Below are 17,698 nucleotides of genomic sequence, written 5' to 3' on the forward strand. Positions count from 1 at the left end.
GGACCCAGTAGGGAAATGGTAACCTTACACCTCTACATAAGCAAATCATGCTATTCAGGGAGACCAGATGGCTTGAGCATGGCGCGCATCTACCTACCACCAATGCCATAGAGAGCACACGTGACAAATGATCTACGCGTTTTTTTCCCGCCTAATTGGCACATTCCAAACATATCATTAAAGGGCTTACTAAATACAGAGCCTCACACTCACATGTAACCATAAGTGGGAAGTTATTAATTAGATCTAATACTGCCACCCCTGCCCGCTTCATGTTCTATTGCATTGTAATATCCATAGGGTACACCCCCTGTGGGTTATCATAACATCATGCGCAGTGATGATGCTACCCTTAAATATCTACTTCAAGATTATCACACAGTAAAAATAAAACCATTTATTGAGGCCCACTGCTGCGGTGTTAGACAGCGGTCAGTATCGTGTACACGTACCACAAGAAGTAAATCTGTTAGACACTGCGCACACACACATGATTTCTACACAAACATTCACACAACCACAAAACTGAAGCGATTCCAGTTGCACAGAAACCAGGATTCAGACTTTGGTCTGTCCCGGGAGCATCGGCGGTAGTGATGGGGAGTACAGATGGGAGCCAGCTGTGCATTGGGTTAAAAGTCTGTCCAAGCTTCGATACCAGCAATCACAGTATTAAAAGCACAGACCCAGTCCCACACAATAAGACTGGACTTTTCACCACTCCAATTCTACGGGATACTCTCCCGTGAGACACGCCGTACAGTGGCCAGGAGACGTCGCTGGCGTGGAGTTTCCGTTTAAACAGTTCTGTTCTTTGTAGGTTTTGATTCCGTCCCGAACTGCAGCTGTTAGGCCATCGACGGAAAGGTAAACCACACTGTTGGCGCCTTGGAGAGAAAGAAATGAGTAGGTTAGATCACAAGTTCAAAAAATATTGTACCGCTTTATTAACTAAACTGCTTGTAACTAAAACACACACACACAGTAATAGACATTAAGCTAGTAATATTCATGTAGTGTCCCTTGCAAATACATGGGGAGATTGGGTAGACATCTGCACTTGCCTCTTTTCCTGCACAACCCCCCCCAAGCTACCGGGCTGAACACATCTCCTGCTCCCAGGACCCTCAGCCATTGGAGGCTTTGGGCATGGGATGAAAGCTGACATTTTAGACTACATCTACAAAATGCATCTGTCTGCCCCATTACAGACATACATTGGGCAGATGATGCTTTTTTCACACTGGGTGTCTAGCACTATGCATATAGTGTACTCTACAAAACTACTTAGAGATGATTAAAGCGACTAAAAGCTTTTAGACCTGTTATTTGATGGTTTTCTGACATCTGGAGATGCACTTAAGCTCCAGTTGCCCAAGCCTTAAATGTTACATAAATCAATACATTTCATAGGCTTTTGTATTAAGAAATACCATTACAAAAGTTATGGTGGGTAAAGGTGACGGAAAACCCTTCCGCTTAAATTTAAGGGGGTAGTAGAATCATTATTAAACACTCATCCACAGACACCAGACTTATGCCTGGTAAAAGCTTCACTTACCAATATAACCTGCCAGGTCGTTGAATTCTGGCCGGTTGGCTATGAGTTCTTCTTTGGTGGGTATGTTGATTCCCATGTAACAGGGGTATTTTATTGGAGGAGAAGCCACTCTTATATGTACCTACAAGGAAACCACATGATATCAGTGAAGCGTCCATCCAATACTGTGCAAGAACCAGATCTCAAAACAACCCCAATGTACAGAGATGCAAAGCACTCCATCGCACATCTTCTGGGCACAGAATAGAAAACAGACCGTCCAGAGACCAGAAAACAGCTAAGCATAATGCAATCTAAAGTTTGGCGCAATGTGTCCATTTTCTACATAGATACAAAGGAAAAATAGTTGAGGCCCTACAATGAGTTTCCCTCTTTAGGTTACGGATACAATTCCAATAGGGAGATTTTCAAAGAGAAAAAAAATAAAAATAAATGGCCTGTTGATGTGCCTTTAGGACTGGGGGTTTAGGGTCTACTGACTTAAGAGCCCATATAGAAAGAACCTTACCTCTTTTGCACCAGAATCCCTTAACAGCTTTATTATAGGAGAGATGGTGTTTCCTCGTACAATAGAGTCATCAATCAGGACTACTCTTTTACCAACAAAGTTATCGGACAGGACGCCAAACTTTTTGGCTACTCCGAGCTGCCGTAATCGCATGTTTGGTTGAATAAAGGTTCGCCCCACGTAACGATTTTTGCACAGCACTTCCACGTATTGAATCCCGCACTGCAAATATACAGGAAAGAATTATACAGAATACAAAAAAAAGGACAAGTCATATTAATGTCAATACTATCCATAACGTGGCTTCATTTTAATTCATCCTGGAACATTCTTACCTTCTCAGCATAGCCCAAGGCGGCTGGCGTGGCCGACTCCGGCACTGTGCTAACCAGATCAGCTTCTACCGGAGCTTCTATAGCCAGCTGTTGGCCACATCTTCTCCTGACTGAATAGACCATTTGCCCTGCGGAAGAACGAGCCTCGATTTGTTATAAAATAAGATGACGGTGTATTTATGGGTACTTGAAACGTTATTTGGAATCTGCAGTATCAGCACTTAGTTTAGGGGTCCCGTTATCAAGGAGCTTTCTGGCCAACGTTACAGATGAAATACTCGAACAAACATCCCAGCTCTGAAGGGAAAAGGCAAACATGCAATGAAGAAGTGTTTGGTTCAATGTAGTGTATTAAATATGACAGAGCTAGGTTTCCTGCATGAATTTTAATAGAAAAAATTACGCAGATCCAATACCTTCAAATATAGAATCCGGTCGTGCAAAGTAAACATATTCAAAGATGCAGAAAGCAGACGGATCTCTCGCTCTCGGTCTTGGCACAATATCCAGGGTCTCCACTCCATCTTTGGATATTTTCACTATTTCCCCTGGCAGTACTTCTCGATAATACCTGTATAAGAAATATAGCAAATCTGTTAAGCCTGATCCAAATGTCAACCTAAATGAGCAATTACATCCAATGTAGCTTATTAGATGGGCTTTACACGTTACGCACGTAGACATTCAAAATCTTCACTCATGTACAAAAAACGATCAAGAGTTGGAGAAAAACTAAAGTTGTATGCCATAGGAGGTTCACCTGCTCCGCATTAAGGGCTTTTTTTGAGTGCTAAATCAGTGTGTGTATCTAATATATATATATCATTCATCATCATAAAGAAATGAGACACCGTACCAAGCAGTTTTTGCAAGGTGCAAATCATACCGGTGACCAAGAATATGTTCATACTTACTCAGCTCCAATAGACAGAAAGCTGCAGGATTCAGAAGAGACCACCCAACCCTCGGTCTCCAAGGGGTCTTTCCCTGCAACAAAAATGAAACCATTGACCTCTGTACTAAAAGACCAGCCTCCCTTCAAGGTGAAAGACGTCCTATACAGCACCCGGTTATAAACAAAATTAAGGAAACGCCGGAAACCCAACGGCATGACGGCCAACAGCAAAGGCATACAATCGGCATTCCGTGCTGTTGCAATGACCCTTAGATATTCTATCGCATAGTATTTGTTTTGTACAAGCAAGTTAAATTAAAATATAGAATTATGACAATAGTGCCCGCTACAGACAAGAGGTTTAACATTATCAAAAAAAGAAGGGGGATTGGTTGGTTATTGTGGGACAGTAGCATTTATACACACAAATACTTTACAAGGTTATAACCAATTGGGTCAGACGGATCAGATTATACCAGCGAGAAACAGCTCACCAAGGTCATGTTAGCAGACGTGAAATGCACACGGGCAAATCAGAAGTGTATTATTTCCTTAAAGATTACTTGTTCATTGTGTGCATTCAAAGCATTCATTGATTGACATGTTTATCTATTTTCTCATTTAGATCATTCATGCCAAAAAAGCCAAGCAAATCTGTTTAAGACAATAACCGACTTTTTTCTTCGCTGGATTATATCGCAAACCTACTCAGGCCGTTAGACACAAGCAGCCTCGAAAGCTCGCGTGCATCCATTTACAGAATGTATCGGTTTGTCTTAGTCTATCGGTTCTAGTATTTTTTTTCATACCCTTCTGTATACGTTATAAGGAGCGCGGTGTAGCTTGTTGGTGCTATATAAATAAAACAATCTAATGCAATAAAAAAATAAAAAAAAAATCTAAACCTAAAAACACAGTAGGAATGTATGCAGTAATTAAATAGGAATAGATACATTCAGCACAACGGCTTTTGGTTCCAAATGGATCTTTTCATCAAAGCTTAAATTGACAGCATGCATAGCAAATTATCCACACAGTAACTACGCACACACTCTGTCCGATTTTTCCCATCATTCATTTGAAATCACGTGTTTTTTGTCAGACACACAAACACAACGGCAGTATATATAAGCCATTTACAATCCTCCAAGAGAACCTCTTAGTTTGATGAAGAGCCAAAAAACACTTGCGGGAGGTTTAAAGGCGTACGCCAGCCATACGTACTTTAATGATAGCAGAGCGTCACCTTTAATTATTTTTGGACAGGAATGGGTTTGTGCTTCCAGCCAAAATGGCAAGACATGCCCCCTCGGGCGGTCTACTATTACCAATACGTAAAATTTTGTAGGGGCATCAACATACTCACGACTGTGTAACTGGCGAGTCCACGGTGATATTTTGTATACATTAAAAAGATCAAATTAAATTATTTTTAAATGAAGGAGCAAATACCCTTGGTCACACAATATTAGTTTGAGATAGGTACCTGTTTGTTAAACAATGAGGCATGCTTAGTTAGGGATAAAAATTAAATAGATTACCTGCTGATTAGAGATGATGCAGAACTAGTTTTATCACAAGACGTTAAAGTTAAACACGGGGTCAGCACAACGGGCCATTACGGGCATAACACAAATATTGACGGAGTAAAGGTCTATACACATGCTTTAACCTTTGGTATTTGGCTGATTTGGGAAAATGGGGATTGCCCAACCTCAAGCTAAAATATTGAGCAATCTCAGACTGCGGTAACAAGGAGGAGGCAGGATAGACGCCTTTCAGAAGTCTGGTAAAATACGGTTGGAAAACCCAAGCCGCGTTACCTTTGCCATCAGCATTCACTGGGATCAGCCGGCCAACGCAGAGCGGTCGATTTCCATAAGGATCGCGTACGGCGTAGATGACATCATCGTGCATGACAAGTAGAGAATAAGATGTGGGAGTTTCATTCATTAAGTTCTTAATGCTGGAACAGAGATGCAAAGAGAAGATTTATATACATATATAAAAAACAATAAGTATAGTAGACTAGAAATTCGATACAGAACATCACAGGTAAGTCATACAAATAGTGTTTGTATCAAACATGGTCATTATTATTCTAGCAGAAACAAAGGAATTTGACTTTTTCTGCTTCTTAGGTTGTGCGCTTAATTTGCTTGAGAGTCTCATTTAGGTTAAGATGCAGTGAAGTCCCACTTGGTAAGCAATAGAGCCATGAAAGATCAGATAGGACTCGACAGACTTGGGGTACTTTTACACAGTGGTGGGCTAAGCAATTTGTGGCCATATAGTCAGACTGAATCCCCTTTACGCCTTAGACAGGTGTTCTTTAAACTGTATTCGCTGAAGTATTGCTTTGTGTTGTGTATTAAAAAGCAGTTGACAGCGGTTTTACAATATATGCAATCTTCTGAAACACAGTGCTCATCGTATATTTTAATTAGACAGACCATAAATCAGCGTCCCCCTCCCCCCCTTTAATACTACAGAAGACAACATAAACATAACGTTAAAGGAGAGACCTTGTATCTTGTCAAAGAATAATCTATATATGAAAAATCCAGCTTCGATAAAATGAGATCTGTTACAGCGAACCAGTTACACAAAAACAATCCCGGAGGTCTACAGAGTCTATGTAACTCAACTTTCTGCGAGGAGGTGCCGACCTGCTACAGAAGAATCAACCTGACAAAAACCCATCATGAATTTGATTTATTAAGCAGGGCAGACAGCGAGGCTTTACCGAGCTATCCAGTCTGCGGTGTGGTCCTCCTCAAAAGGTGGTGTGAACGCCAGAAGCTGAGTAATGAGCTCACTGTCAGAGCTGGTGGACAGTCCGACCCCATGCCGCATTAACTACGGAAACACACAAGACAACAACAATACGTTCAGCAGAGTCCGATATATATTGTTCACAATCTTACAGTTTCCAAAGTAGTGACTATTGAAGATCATGAGACGTGTAACAGAAAATCTTAGTTATTCAGACATTTATGGTTATTATCTATGAACAGCATTGTTCTCATGCACACGTTTCTTATGTAACCCTACAGCAGAGTTAATATCGTCTTTTTACACTTAGGTTGACAATAAATAAAAAGTCCCAAAAGACAATAAGGTAAGGTTTAAGCCATCGTATGCACTTTAGGGTACTGGATAGCTGGGTGGTCCCCAAATATTTGCATTTGCCGGCCCCCAGCAATTCCCAGTGGATGAGATGTGTTTGGCCGAACAGGTACAGGTACAGGTACACACACACGTACGTACACACACACACACGTACGTACACACACACAAGCAGTCAGCTTCATCACTGGCTCCACAAACACAGTGGGCTGGGGTCTGTTCCAACACCTGTGTGCATGCACAGAAAGCATTCCCATCGATTTCAATGGGAGTGCTTCCTGCACCGATTAGTTGCTTCAAGCAGCCAATCAGTGGCAAGAATCACCGGACTGTAGAGAGCATCTGCAGGTTTTGTTTTTTTTTGTTTTTTGTTTTTTTTAACCTAAAGCAGCAAGTCACTGGCAGTGAATGGAGGATCGACCATGTTACCCAGTCTGTGCCACCAAAGGACAAGGAAAAACACTTCATACAGAGGATCCATGAATATAAACAGGCATCCTTAATTCACATCTCATGCAAGTCACATGTCTGCCATCACAAGCATGCTTTGCACACACGGATTACATTTGTTTCATCAGCAGACGTTAGTAAATTCAGCATACAAATCATTTCATATCAGGGGCAAGTGCTTATTTAGGAGGGAGAGTGGTGATTTTGTTTGGTACGGCCAAAACAGACCATACGCCTCTTTGGTCAGGTCCGTAACACCGCAGTCCTCGATCGCTGGCAGGCAGATTAACAGAGCCTGGTGCCAGACACTTTCCTGGATTCAAATAAAGCCAAACGGTCGCCTTAGTCCTCCCTGCTCTGGACATATTTTGATTTCGCAAAGAATACCACGGGCGGTGGGACCGTCCATTATCAGCCGGATAAGCTGCCGTGTGAACAACACATCCAAAAGAAATAAGAGCCGTTTCCAAGGTTTTCAAGGTCTGAAGACATTACGAACACAAAATAAAAAGGGATAACAACCATAATAACGCTCCTGTCGAGTCTGCCGCAGGAAAGGGAAAAAGTAACAGATTAGACGCCAAAACATTTTGTAGAGCTCACGCCCATGGTTAGGAAGCGTCACCAATGGCTTTCCACCACCAAGTTGTTTCAAATGGTTTAGCATATTTATTGGAGGTTCAGCTGGTCCATCATCATAGTCAACCCAACCAAGGAATCAGTTAAACAAAACTTGTTTCCCAGCCCCAGACTGAGCCATTGATAAAGTTTTACCTTTCGTCGGAGCTGCGCGGCGTTTACTAGTTCGCCATTATGGGCCACGGCGATCTTTCCGTGCAGCGTTTCAACCACAAATGGTTGACAGTTCTCCAGGGCAGAGTTCCCTGTAGTTGAGTATCTTGTGTGTCCAATACCGAGGTTACTCAAATTCAGTTTCTTCAAACTCTCTTCACTGAACACATGATTGACGAGGCCCATTCCCTTAAAAGGAGAATAAATGAATTAGGTAAAAATAGTATTTCCTAAAATTACTGGAAATATTTATTTTACATACATTTAGAAAGGACATTTGCTACAAACAACATGGAGGCTATAATCATTATCAGACAGGATATCCATCTCTACATGGAGGAGGAGATAAAATGTATTAAATATCATTAAAACTCGCCACACATTCATCCATTTGGCCGCTGTTTCCATTGACCTCCAAGGGAGCTCAGGTTCTTCTGACTTCAACAGGAACACAACAGCACATGTAGAGAGGTGTACCGAGCTACACTTTGTTTCAGTAGAGACGGGCAACTGGGAGAAGTCTCATTTTCTATATAGTTTATATATTGGTATTGTGTATAATAAAAATAACGGTTTATAGAAGCTCCACTTACCTTGTGTACTTTAAATGTGGGAACAGCACCGCCATCACTGGTCACTATACCAGCGCTTTCCTGCCCCCTGCCGAGACAAAAAAATAAATAAAAATATTATTATTATAGCAATTGGAAGCCAGATCAAGAAGAGTCAGGCAGTCTTGGTCACCCAAAGCAGTGCAGTCAGTAGGACCCAACCCCCTGATTTTATACAATATTGTATGTTTTTAGTCATGTGATATTTGGACATCACTCCTGTTCTCAAACCACATGGTGAATTATGTCACAGAAAAGTCATTGTAAAGTCCTGCAGTGGATCTTTGTCAGTTCCGTGGGGATTATCACCACAGCAATCTATTATCTATTAACTGAGTTTTTAGTTTTGTGGGGGGGGGGGGGGGAGAAACAAAACAAAGAAAAAAAAATCAAGATAACGCTGCCAAAACATAACAAATAGACTACTCGCAATAACACCAATGCTTGGTGTGCACCGGAGCGTGAACTGGCCCTAGGAAGAAGTTTCTTCAGCTGGCCTTGCCCGTCACCAGATCTGCTCCTTACAGGTCAGGTCGTCCGGTTTATTTCTGACAATCTAACAGGTAGTACTACATATGTATTCCAACAACACGGGAACCGTGTTCATTGATTGTATTGAAAGAAAACACCATTATTTTGTGGTGCTCACCTACAAAGGAGAAGTGACTGATGTTAGACAGTTCCCAGCAATGCCTACGCTCACGTACAAGACAAGATGTGAATTCAGAAGACAGCATTGGTGCCGGAGACATTAGCCTTAAAACAATTTGGGGAGGGCAAACAACCCACACACACTAGGTGTAGAGGCATCCAGGAGTCCAACGAGGCAAAACCAGATTCTATCATCCAACTCTGAACAAGATATAGAATTGCTTATAAATGCATGGATTTATAGAGCGCCAACAGATTCAGGAGCACTATTACATTACGGGCATTAGGAATACAGAGACGAGGACCACACTCTTGCAAGCAAGATGTTTGGTTGCATTTATGGAACAAAGTTTCAGAACATGGTCCTTCAACGTACTAGAGACTTACTTTACTTCGCGGAGTAAAGTCGGTGGTCTTAAGGCGACTTATTTTATTTGATTCAAGTTTGGCAGAAGGCAGCAGACAGGATAGCACGTAGTACCTTCGTGTAACGTCAAGGCGAAGCCGCTCGGGGACAAGGCGGGTCTGGGTAGCCATCTAAGACACCACAGACTTTTGCACTGAATTATTCATGTTTTTATTACCGTCTCTGCTGTACATGTGGCCACCTTGAAGGACACGGGTAGGAAAGGCAGAAAGCGGAGTGTAAGGCTTGTAGAGCGGGTATGAGTACTTGGGAGCGTCACACAGGATTAGCGTGTGTGATAGCAGGCAAGCTATGTTTGAGGATGGGTGGCTAGTATGTACAATACTGTGGCTTACAAGTTTTGGGGAAGTGTACAAGGAGTTACGCGTAAGCAGATGCTTGCTCGAGGCTCCTGTATTATTAAATATAGTACTTGTAGGGATTTCACAATAACAAAGAAGTCAACCAGCTGGCAGTGTAGGAACGTCAATAACGTATCCAATGTATTTGTGTAAATTATAAATCTGGTTTCAAGGACAGTCAATCTGTTTTAGATAAAAATACTTTGTAAATAAAGAAACATGACTCTTCCAATTTCTCATAACTTAATTACTCTTCGGCACAAAATGTAAAACTCAAGTCACGAGCCCTATAAAAAGGCACAAATTTAAGTTTGCCCCATCGGATTAACCAGAGGGCCTCGCGAATCAGAGATAACACAAGAGACCCTTCAGGATCCAATTAACGAAGATCTTTTTTTTTTTATACAGATGCCCAAATAAAAGGATGCAACCTGATCACCCACAGCGCATATAGAGTGTTTAGGGCTACTTAAAGGGGTCACCTACTCACCAGTATTGCTTGTATTATTTTGGCCACCACACTAGACAGGTTTTAGCAGGTTTCATAACCGGATGAATCTGGATCAATCTGTAGTTTTTTTTCTGTCCTCCTCCACAATTCACTAATGTCAAGTGGGGTTTTCATTTACCATTTCATAACTCCATTATTTCTCCAGCCAGCAGGAGTACTATATACGTATACTATATGTGCAAGTAATCACAAATCGCAGGATCCTTTTTCACTCTGATTATGGTCATTGCCAAGACAATCTTTCTCCGCTGTTTAGCAGGCACCAGACCCGTTTGTACTGTAGACCCCTCAGGCTCCTTCTCATAGTCCATTGTTTCTATGCTGTTTGTAAATATTTGAAATTCTCCTATTATACCTTTCCTACAGAAGCCGATGGGTATTTTTTGGTATGAACGAACTTGCCTAGATGACTGAATTTACTATATTTCTGGCTTATGCCAAAACTCATCAGGGAAGACGTATTTGTTTCTGGAAATTTGCAATATCGCAAGAATCTATAACTTAGGATGACTGCAGCACAACATCAGTTACCACAGAATGTAGAGCCATTGTCCCCAAGCTGAATGTAACAAAGTGTACGGACATCAGGACATGAGGTGGGGGCTGGTACAGAAGACCTAAGGTCCTTCCTATTGTTGCCAGGAAGCTGTAAACACACTAGGTAATGAATGAAATGAATGAAATATACTAAAGAATGCTGTGGGCTACTACAATTAAACAGGTGTGATGGCCCTTGATCTATCATATGGAGCAGACAGTAGTAACCATCTGCATCTCACTGATGAGCAGTAGTGGCCAGATTCACCAAGGACAACCTGCGCTTCCAGGACACACCATAGAAAATCCAAAACTGCATCGAGAAGAAATCGTGGACCTTTAGGAAGCCCAGTAAAAGCTCTAGAACTATGCAATGAAATGTTTGTCCCAACAAGACTAGCGAGCACCCTTTATGTACCAAATCTCCTGCAAAAAGGACACGATCTGCACAGCATGGCAAGCTTGTTCTGTGCCGGAGCACAAAGCTGCTGCAGAACATCCTCCGATGATATTTCTGAACCATTGCAATTAAAGAGACGCAACAAATAGGTCCAGCGCATCTATGGGAAGAGGCTCTGCAGCAGCTGAGGCCCCGCTGCACATCGCAAGCGGTCTGATTTAGTGTTTAGTTGTTTTAAACGCATCCAAATATTGACCGAATGGGGCGAGTATCGGGCACAATCTGCTTGCTTGCATGAGCCGAGGCTACGTAACGGCACATCGGAACATGCAGGGCTGCAAACAGAGCTTGCAGAGACACGCGTGGCTGTGTTACCTGTGCTGCAGCCCCACGAGCCCCAGGGTGATGACATGGGGCACATCTAGCTGCGTGGGCCACCTCCCCGATGCGATGCAGCCGAAAACTCCGCACTCTTCCCCGATTCCCAACTCCTCCAGCTCCATGGCACAGCGTACACAGCACGTGGGGCAGCAGGCAGATCTGCGGGCGCTCACTTCCTGGGACGGGGAGGCCGGGCCGGGGGATTTAAGTGTCAGGCTCCACCCTCGGAGAGGGGAGGAAGCGGTCCGGGGTAAAGAGGCTCGACTGAGAAGGAAAAAGAAAGCGGAGAAGTGGCTGAATAGATTCCCAGGGGCAGATAACGGGGAGGGGGTAACATAGGATGCCCCTCCGGCGCACAGACACGGACACACGTGTGCGCAGCGCGGGCGGCAACATGGAAGCCCCTGATCCGGATATACACACGCACGTGGCCTGCTAGTACACAGAGGGCCACGCACCGGGGCAGAGTCTTACGAGCAGGGTATTAGACTGACAATCAGCCCTCATATCACATGCAAAGATACGGGGCCGCCATACTGCGGTGATATGGTCATCCTAGTCTGTGTTTCCATGGTGACAACCCCACAGCTAAACATGTGCCATAGATGCACACTAATTATACGTTGTGTAACCGTGTATAATTATTTTAATAACTTCCCGTTATTTCCTACCTGTCCCATGTCTTTGATAGATGCACTTATCTTACTGCGCCATTAATAAGAATTTAAGCTATATATATATATATATGTGCAGAAACTATACGGAAAGGGCGAGTCATCGGACCGGGTAGTCCGGAGCCTAACAAGTTACTCTGATCAGCAAGTTGTGTTCAGGTTAAAAACCCAGGCCGTGATATACCTGATTACCGGTGGACAGAAGATGGGTCTCCTGTATAAACGGAATGAAGGAAAAGTACACAAAAAGTCTGGAACTGGAGCGTTCTAGAGCTGTTTGCAATGTTTTGTTTACATACAGTATCTACTACGGCGTTTATGCCCCAGTGAACAGTTGATGGTACCAGCTGCGTGAGAGGGTCGTAAAGGATCCATTGAAATCTTAAGCAACCGCACTCTTGCCCTTTGAAAGCGATCTATTCCCGGGATCTATGACTAGCGGAACGGTCAGGGTAAAAGCAGTTGTGGCTCTAACTGTTTGCCATCTGTCCAACCTTAACCAGTAAAGATAAAAGTCGGAAATGCATCAGGCCCAGACTGGCCATCTGGCAAATGGATCAGTGGCAGTTTGGTGCCCGGTAGCACGCTACATGACCCTAAAAACGTAACAAGTGTCCGGTCATATGCAGCCGTTGGCCATGCTGACGATAGGCAGCCAACGTGTTATCCCTAGCCTGGCCCTGGTATGCATATAACCTGTGAATAGCCTTGTGCATAGGTTTGAGGGGCAAAGGATATGATGCATTTTTTTTTGGAGTAGCAAAGAAAAATGTTACCAATTGTTACAAAAATTCTGGTTAACTTTCTGTAGACTATAATCTACTGCTAGTGGTAAACCAAATCCAGAGATGCAGGGTCAAGGCTACTTCCTTTGTGATTTATATAAACCAGTCGGCATAAAAGAAGGTCGCAATCTCTTTTAATATCAGAGATTTAAAACTAGGATGTGGGGGTGAAGACAGAATTAAAGGGGTAGCTAGTGTAGATTCATGGCAGGGCTTTGTTTTTGGGAAATGAGGAAGAAATGGTGAAATCAGCATGGATAAAGAAACGGCTTAAACAGAACGTGATAAGCTTTGCTTAAAATAAAGCAGATTGACGAAGCCTGGTGGTAACCTGTCTGCTAGCAAATGCAAGAAGCTTGTCTAACAAATTGGGGGAACTGGAGTTGCTGGCAATCGAAGAACAGTATGACTTAATTGGTGTCACATGGTTAGATGAGTCTCGTGACTGGGAACTAAATTTAAATGGTTACCTCTGTATGATCTACATGAATCAAGGCGTTGTATTAAAGAAGTAGTCTATGCTGATACTGGCGATAATGATGAAGCCTCGTGGATAGAAAGTTAAATTGAAGATCAGCCTTTATCGCAAATTGAAAAAGCTGCACTTCTGAGTCACGGTTTAATCACGGATTTTTATTACCCAGAAATTAGCTGGAATACTGGAAGTAGTTCAGCAAAGTGGGAGCAATTTGTGAACATGTTAAATGACTGCATCGTGTCTTAATTAGTGGAGATACCGACTAGAAAGACGTCTGTCTGGAGATAACCAACAGCATAGCGGTTCTTGATGAATATTCAAGTAAGGAAGCGTTTGGAGAAGAGTGACCATAACATGGTGACACAGGAGATTTACCCCTTCGTGACAATGGCTGATTTTATTTTTTGTGTCCTTTGTGACAATGGGGTTTTTTTTTTTAGCATTTCTGCGGTGCTTGTGTTTAGCTGTAATTTTCTTCTTTACCATTTACTGAACCTATCCAAATTATATATTGATTTTTTCAGGGCAAGAAGGACTTTCTTTAGATGTCATTGTATCATATCATTTAAAAAAAATTTGGTGAAAAACAGAAAAAAAAGGACTTTTTCTGACTTTTACTTGAAAAATCTTTTACTCATCTATAAAAGTGACTCACAGCAGTTACTGATTCCCAGTCCCTCCCTGCAGTACACTGATGATTGGCCCCGCTCCTTTCTGCTTCCCAGTCACTCCCTGCAGTAGCGTACCTAGTGGGGGGGGGGGGGGGGGGGGCGGTCCGCACCGGGTGCCGCTCAACAGGGGGGTGCCAACTTGCCGGCACCCCTCCAGAGATGGACAGTAATGTCCGCCGCTGGAGGAGCAGGCTCGCAAGGGAGCGGTATCTGAGGTTTTTAACAGAACCCTGGCTCCCTTGAGTGATTTTAAGCCGGTTCAAGGATCTCCCTTGAACCCGACTTAAAATCACTCAAGGGAGCCGGAGGTCTGTTAAAGACCTCCGATACCGCTCCCTTGCGATCCGCGCGGCAACAGCTGCTGTGCGCCGGGGTTTGTTGTCAGATCCCGGCGCACAACACTGAAGCCGCGCCCACTGCTGTCCATGCCCTCTGAACCAGAAGAAGAACTGAAGAAGAGGAGGAAAAGGAGCTGTAAGGAGAAAAGAGGAAAGGTAGGAAAGCATGACAGCGAGAGTGGATTAGTGTATGTGTGGATTATTTTATGTGTGGATTGGTAAATGTGTGAGAGTGATGGGTGTTATGCTGTACCATTTCCAATGTATTTTTCATTATATAATTATGCTCTAAAGTACATCATAACTCCCATCACTCTATACTGTTCCATACAGTGGCAGAGCTGGGAGACAGAGGCCTTGCACCCCCACCGCAGGACTCCTGAAAGGTAAGTGAACTTCAAAGAGGGAGAGGGTAGATAGGAGGGGGTAGATAAGGAGAAGGTAGTGAGAAGGGGTAGATAGGGCAATCATACTTCTATCATGCCAAGTCTGCGAGTACATCCTGGAATCTGGTTATGCCTGGGCATGATAGGAATGTGATTGCTGTTAACAATTATATATATATATATATATCTATATATTGTTATTTAATTGTTTTGTCCTGTTTTGGTGTGTTACTTACTTTAAATAAAAGTGTTAGATTTATTTTATGGTGTGGGGGGGTTATATTCGGTTTCGGCCAGGTAAATGCTGCATTTTCGGTTTCAGTCCAGAATTCGTTTCGGTGCATCCCTAAGCCAGACAATGAAGTGGTAGGCCTACACCACATCAATGTTTGGCTTAGTATATAGTGATAGGAGTTATGCTGCACTATTGTCAATGTCTGGCTCAATGTATAGTGATAGGGATTACGCTGTACCACCGTCAATGTCTGCCTCAGTATATAGTGATAGGTGTTATGCTGTACCACCGTCAATTTCTGCCTCTGTATATAGTGATAAGTGTTATGCTGTACCACTGTCAATGTCTGCCTCAGTATATATAATGGTTGAAGCTATGCAGTTTTAAAGTGTGTCTGGGGGGGTGTGCCACATATAGGATCCGCCCCAGGTGCCAAATACTCTAGGTACGCCCCTGACTCCCTGCAGTCACACTGATGGTTGGCCCTGCCCCTTTCCTTATACTCAGCAACTAAACTCACAGTAAGTATAAGATTAATATTTGGGGCGCTGAAAGTTAGGGGAGGTGGGAGTTAATTTAGGGACAGTTACGGTGAATGGGGTCTTCACGGTTAATTTAATGGTGAGGACCGAGGAGTGAATTTAATTAATTTAAAAAGGTTAACTTAAGGTGCAGTTAGAGGTAAAGGGGTGCAAACTAAGGGGAATCTAAATCCTGGGGGCAGTGAAGATTAAGCCTGTATTTAGTTATAAAAGTATAATTCAGTGAACTGATGAATCATAGTTGCTCTGAACGATTCTGTGAACTGATGAACCGGAGTTGCTCTGAACGATTCAGTGAACTGATGATCAGAGTTGCTCTGAACGATTCAGTGAACAGATGACTCATAGTTCCTCTAAACGGTTCTTTGACTCAGTGAACTGATGAGCTGTAACCTGATCCCTGAGTCTGTGCAGATGACTCATTCTAGGATCATATTACCAGCACAGTTAATGATTCACAGACTGAACGGTTACAAATGAATTGTTCAGTCTACTGAACTGATTCATCCGGTTCATTGAAAAGAATCTGTTCAAAAGAACGATTCGTTCATGAACACAGGACATCACTAATCCTAAACTCTAACATCAGGAGGAGGAGTAAGAATTACAGAAGTGGATCAGAGGACTAAGACGGCGTCTCTTGGTGGTAGCGCTGCTACGAAGTTTGAAGCCTGGACTCTGTAACATCCATTCTTTTATACATTAAAATTATTGTTTTTATCTACTCCCCTCCTCTGCCTACCTTCTTTATCTATGGGTGTGGGATAAAGAAACTCCTAAGGAGATCATCATACTCTATATAGGGCCATATTTATGCCCTTTAAATTGTAAAAGGTCCGATTTGCTTAATAGCGTTCTTTTGAGACCTGCTTTAACCCCTTACCAACCTTTGCCGGTCACTTAACGACCTTTGCCGGTCACTTAACGACCTTTGACGGTCCTGAACCGTCATTAAATTAAATAAGCTTAGAAATGATCACTTTCTTCGCTTAAACGGCGTCAACATCTGCCCGTTTTAAAAGAGTTTAGGAGGCGATCAGCGATCACCTCCTAAACTTAAATGGTGTTGCAGGAGGCCCTCAACGACACCAAACACTTACCCCAGGACGGGCTGTGACCACTACAAGATGGCAGCCGCCCTGTAAAAAAAACAATCAAGTTGAAAAAGTTCGCTAGACGGTCTCCAGACCCTCTAGAGAACTCTGGCTCCACTTGCAGGTTGAATACAGGTACTGCATTCAACCATGCAAGTCAATGGAGCCCAGCTTTCTAATCACAATGTGATTAGTAAAATATTATTTTGAGCAAGTGCTAAAATTTCTAAAAAAATCTCAACATAGAAAGAGTTAAAATCAAAGCACTTCAAATACTCAAGGGGTGTCTAATTTAATAAAAAATGGCTTGATGGGGTAAATTGGAGTGGCTGAGCTCAAAGATAGGGCATAGGTACAGACTGACCAAAATGGAGAAAAAAAGCGCATTTCCCAAATGTGGCATTTTAAATCTCAAACAACACGACCCATGCATGTGGGGTATCACTGCACTCGGGAGATGTTGCTGAACACACATTGGGGTGTTGTTTGATAGTGACGCATACCCGAAGCTATGAATTCATTCCTGAAGTACAATTTGTGTGGAAAAAAAATACAAAATAAAATTTTGGCAAAGGTAGAATCTCATGCATAAAAGGGTTAAAATACCAGCATTTGAAATACTTTGTGGTGTCTAGTTTTCAAAAATATATGGTTTGATGGGGTAAATTGAGTTAACCGGCTTCAAAGATGTTCCAAAGAGGAGATAGAGGCAGAATGACCATATGACCACCTGAATTATGCATGTCCCAAAAGTAGCCTTTTACCAGCCAAACAATCTGACAAACCTGTACGTGTGGGGTATCACTATACTCAGGAGATGTTGCTGAACACATATTGGGGTGTTGTTTGATAGTAACATATACCAGGACTTTTATATTTATAACTAAATTACAATTCGTGTGAAGAAAAAAAATAAAATACTATTACAAAGTTTGACAAAGTGTGGTTGTATTAGTGCATGGAAAG

At 42.6% G+C, this 17,698-nt stretch overlaps 1 protein-coding gene across 1 annotated transcript; it reads right to left on the bottom strand.

Moving 5' to 3' along the window:
- Window positions 1-714: 714 nt before the first annotated feature.
- Window positions 715-11,651, bottom strand: LOC149273816 (amidophosphoribosyltransferase-like). Its single transcript, XM_089505989.1, has 11 exons — window positions 11,524-11,651; window positions 8,264-8,330; window positions 7,653-7,859; window positions 6,046-6,158; window positions 5,123-5,265; window positions 3,319-3,391; window positions 2,821-2,975; window positions 2,405-2,532; window positions 2,070-2,291; window positions 1,562-1,682; window positions 715-887 (listed from the first exon to the last, which is right to left on the bottom strand). Exons 1-11 carry the CDS (start codon window positions 11,649-11,651, stop codon window positions 715-717), a joined length of 1,530 nt encoding a protein of 509 aa, XP_089362115.1.
- Window positions 11,652-17,698: the final 6,047 nt, after the last annotated feature.

The sequence above is a fragment of the Sceloporus occidentalis genome, unplaced genomic scaffold (genome assembly GCF_023333645.1).
Source record: "Sceloporus occidentalis isolate IW3139 unplaced genomic scaffold, rSceOcc1.0.p SCAF_358, whole genome shotgun sequence".
NCBI classification, from domain to species: domain Eukaryota; kingdom Metazoa; phylum Chordata; class Lepidosauria; order Squamata; family Phrynosomatidae; genus Sceloporus; species Sceloporus occidentalis.

Excerpts from the sequence above, each read along its gene's own strand:
- LOC149273816 (XM_089505989.1), bottom strand. The coding sequence starts at position 11,651 with ATGGAGCTGGAGGAGTTGGGAATCGGGGAAGAGTGCGGAGTTTTCGGC. Across the intron at positions 1,683-2,069 it reads GGGATTCTGGTGCAAAAGAG|GTACATATAAGAGTGGCTTC; the intron begins GTAAGGTTCTTT and ends GTTTCCTTGTAG. Across the intron at positions 888-1,561 it reads CGACCTGGCAGGTTATATTG|GCGCCAACAGTGTGGTTTAC; the intron begins GTAAGTGAAGCT and ends TTTCTCTCCAAG.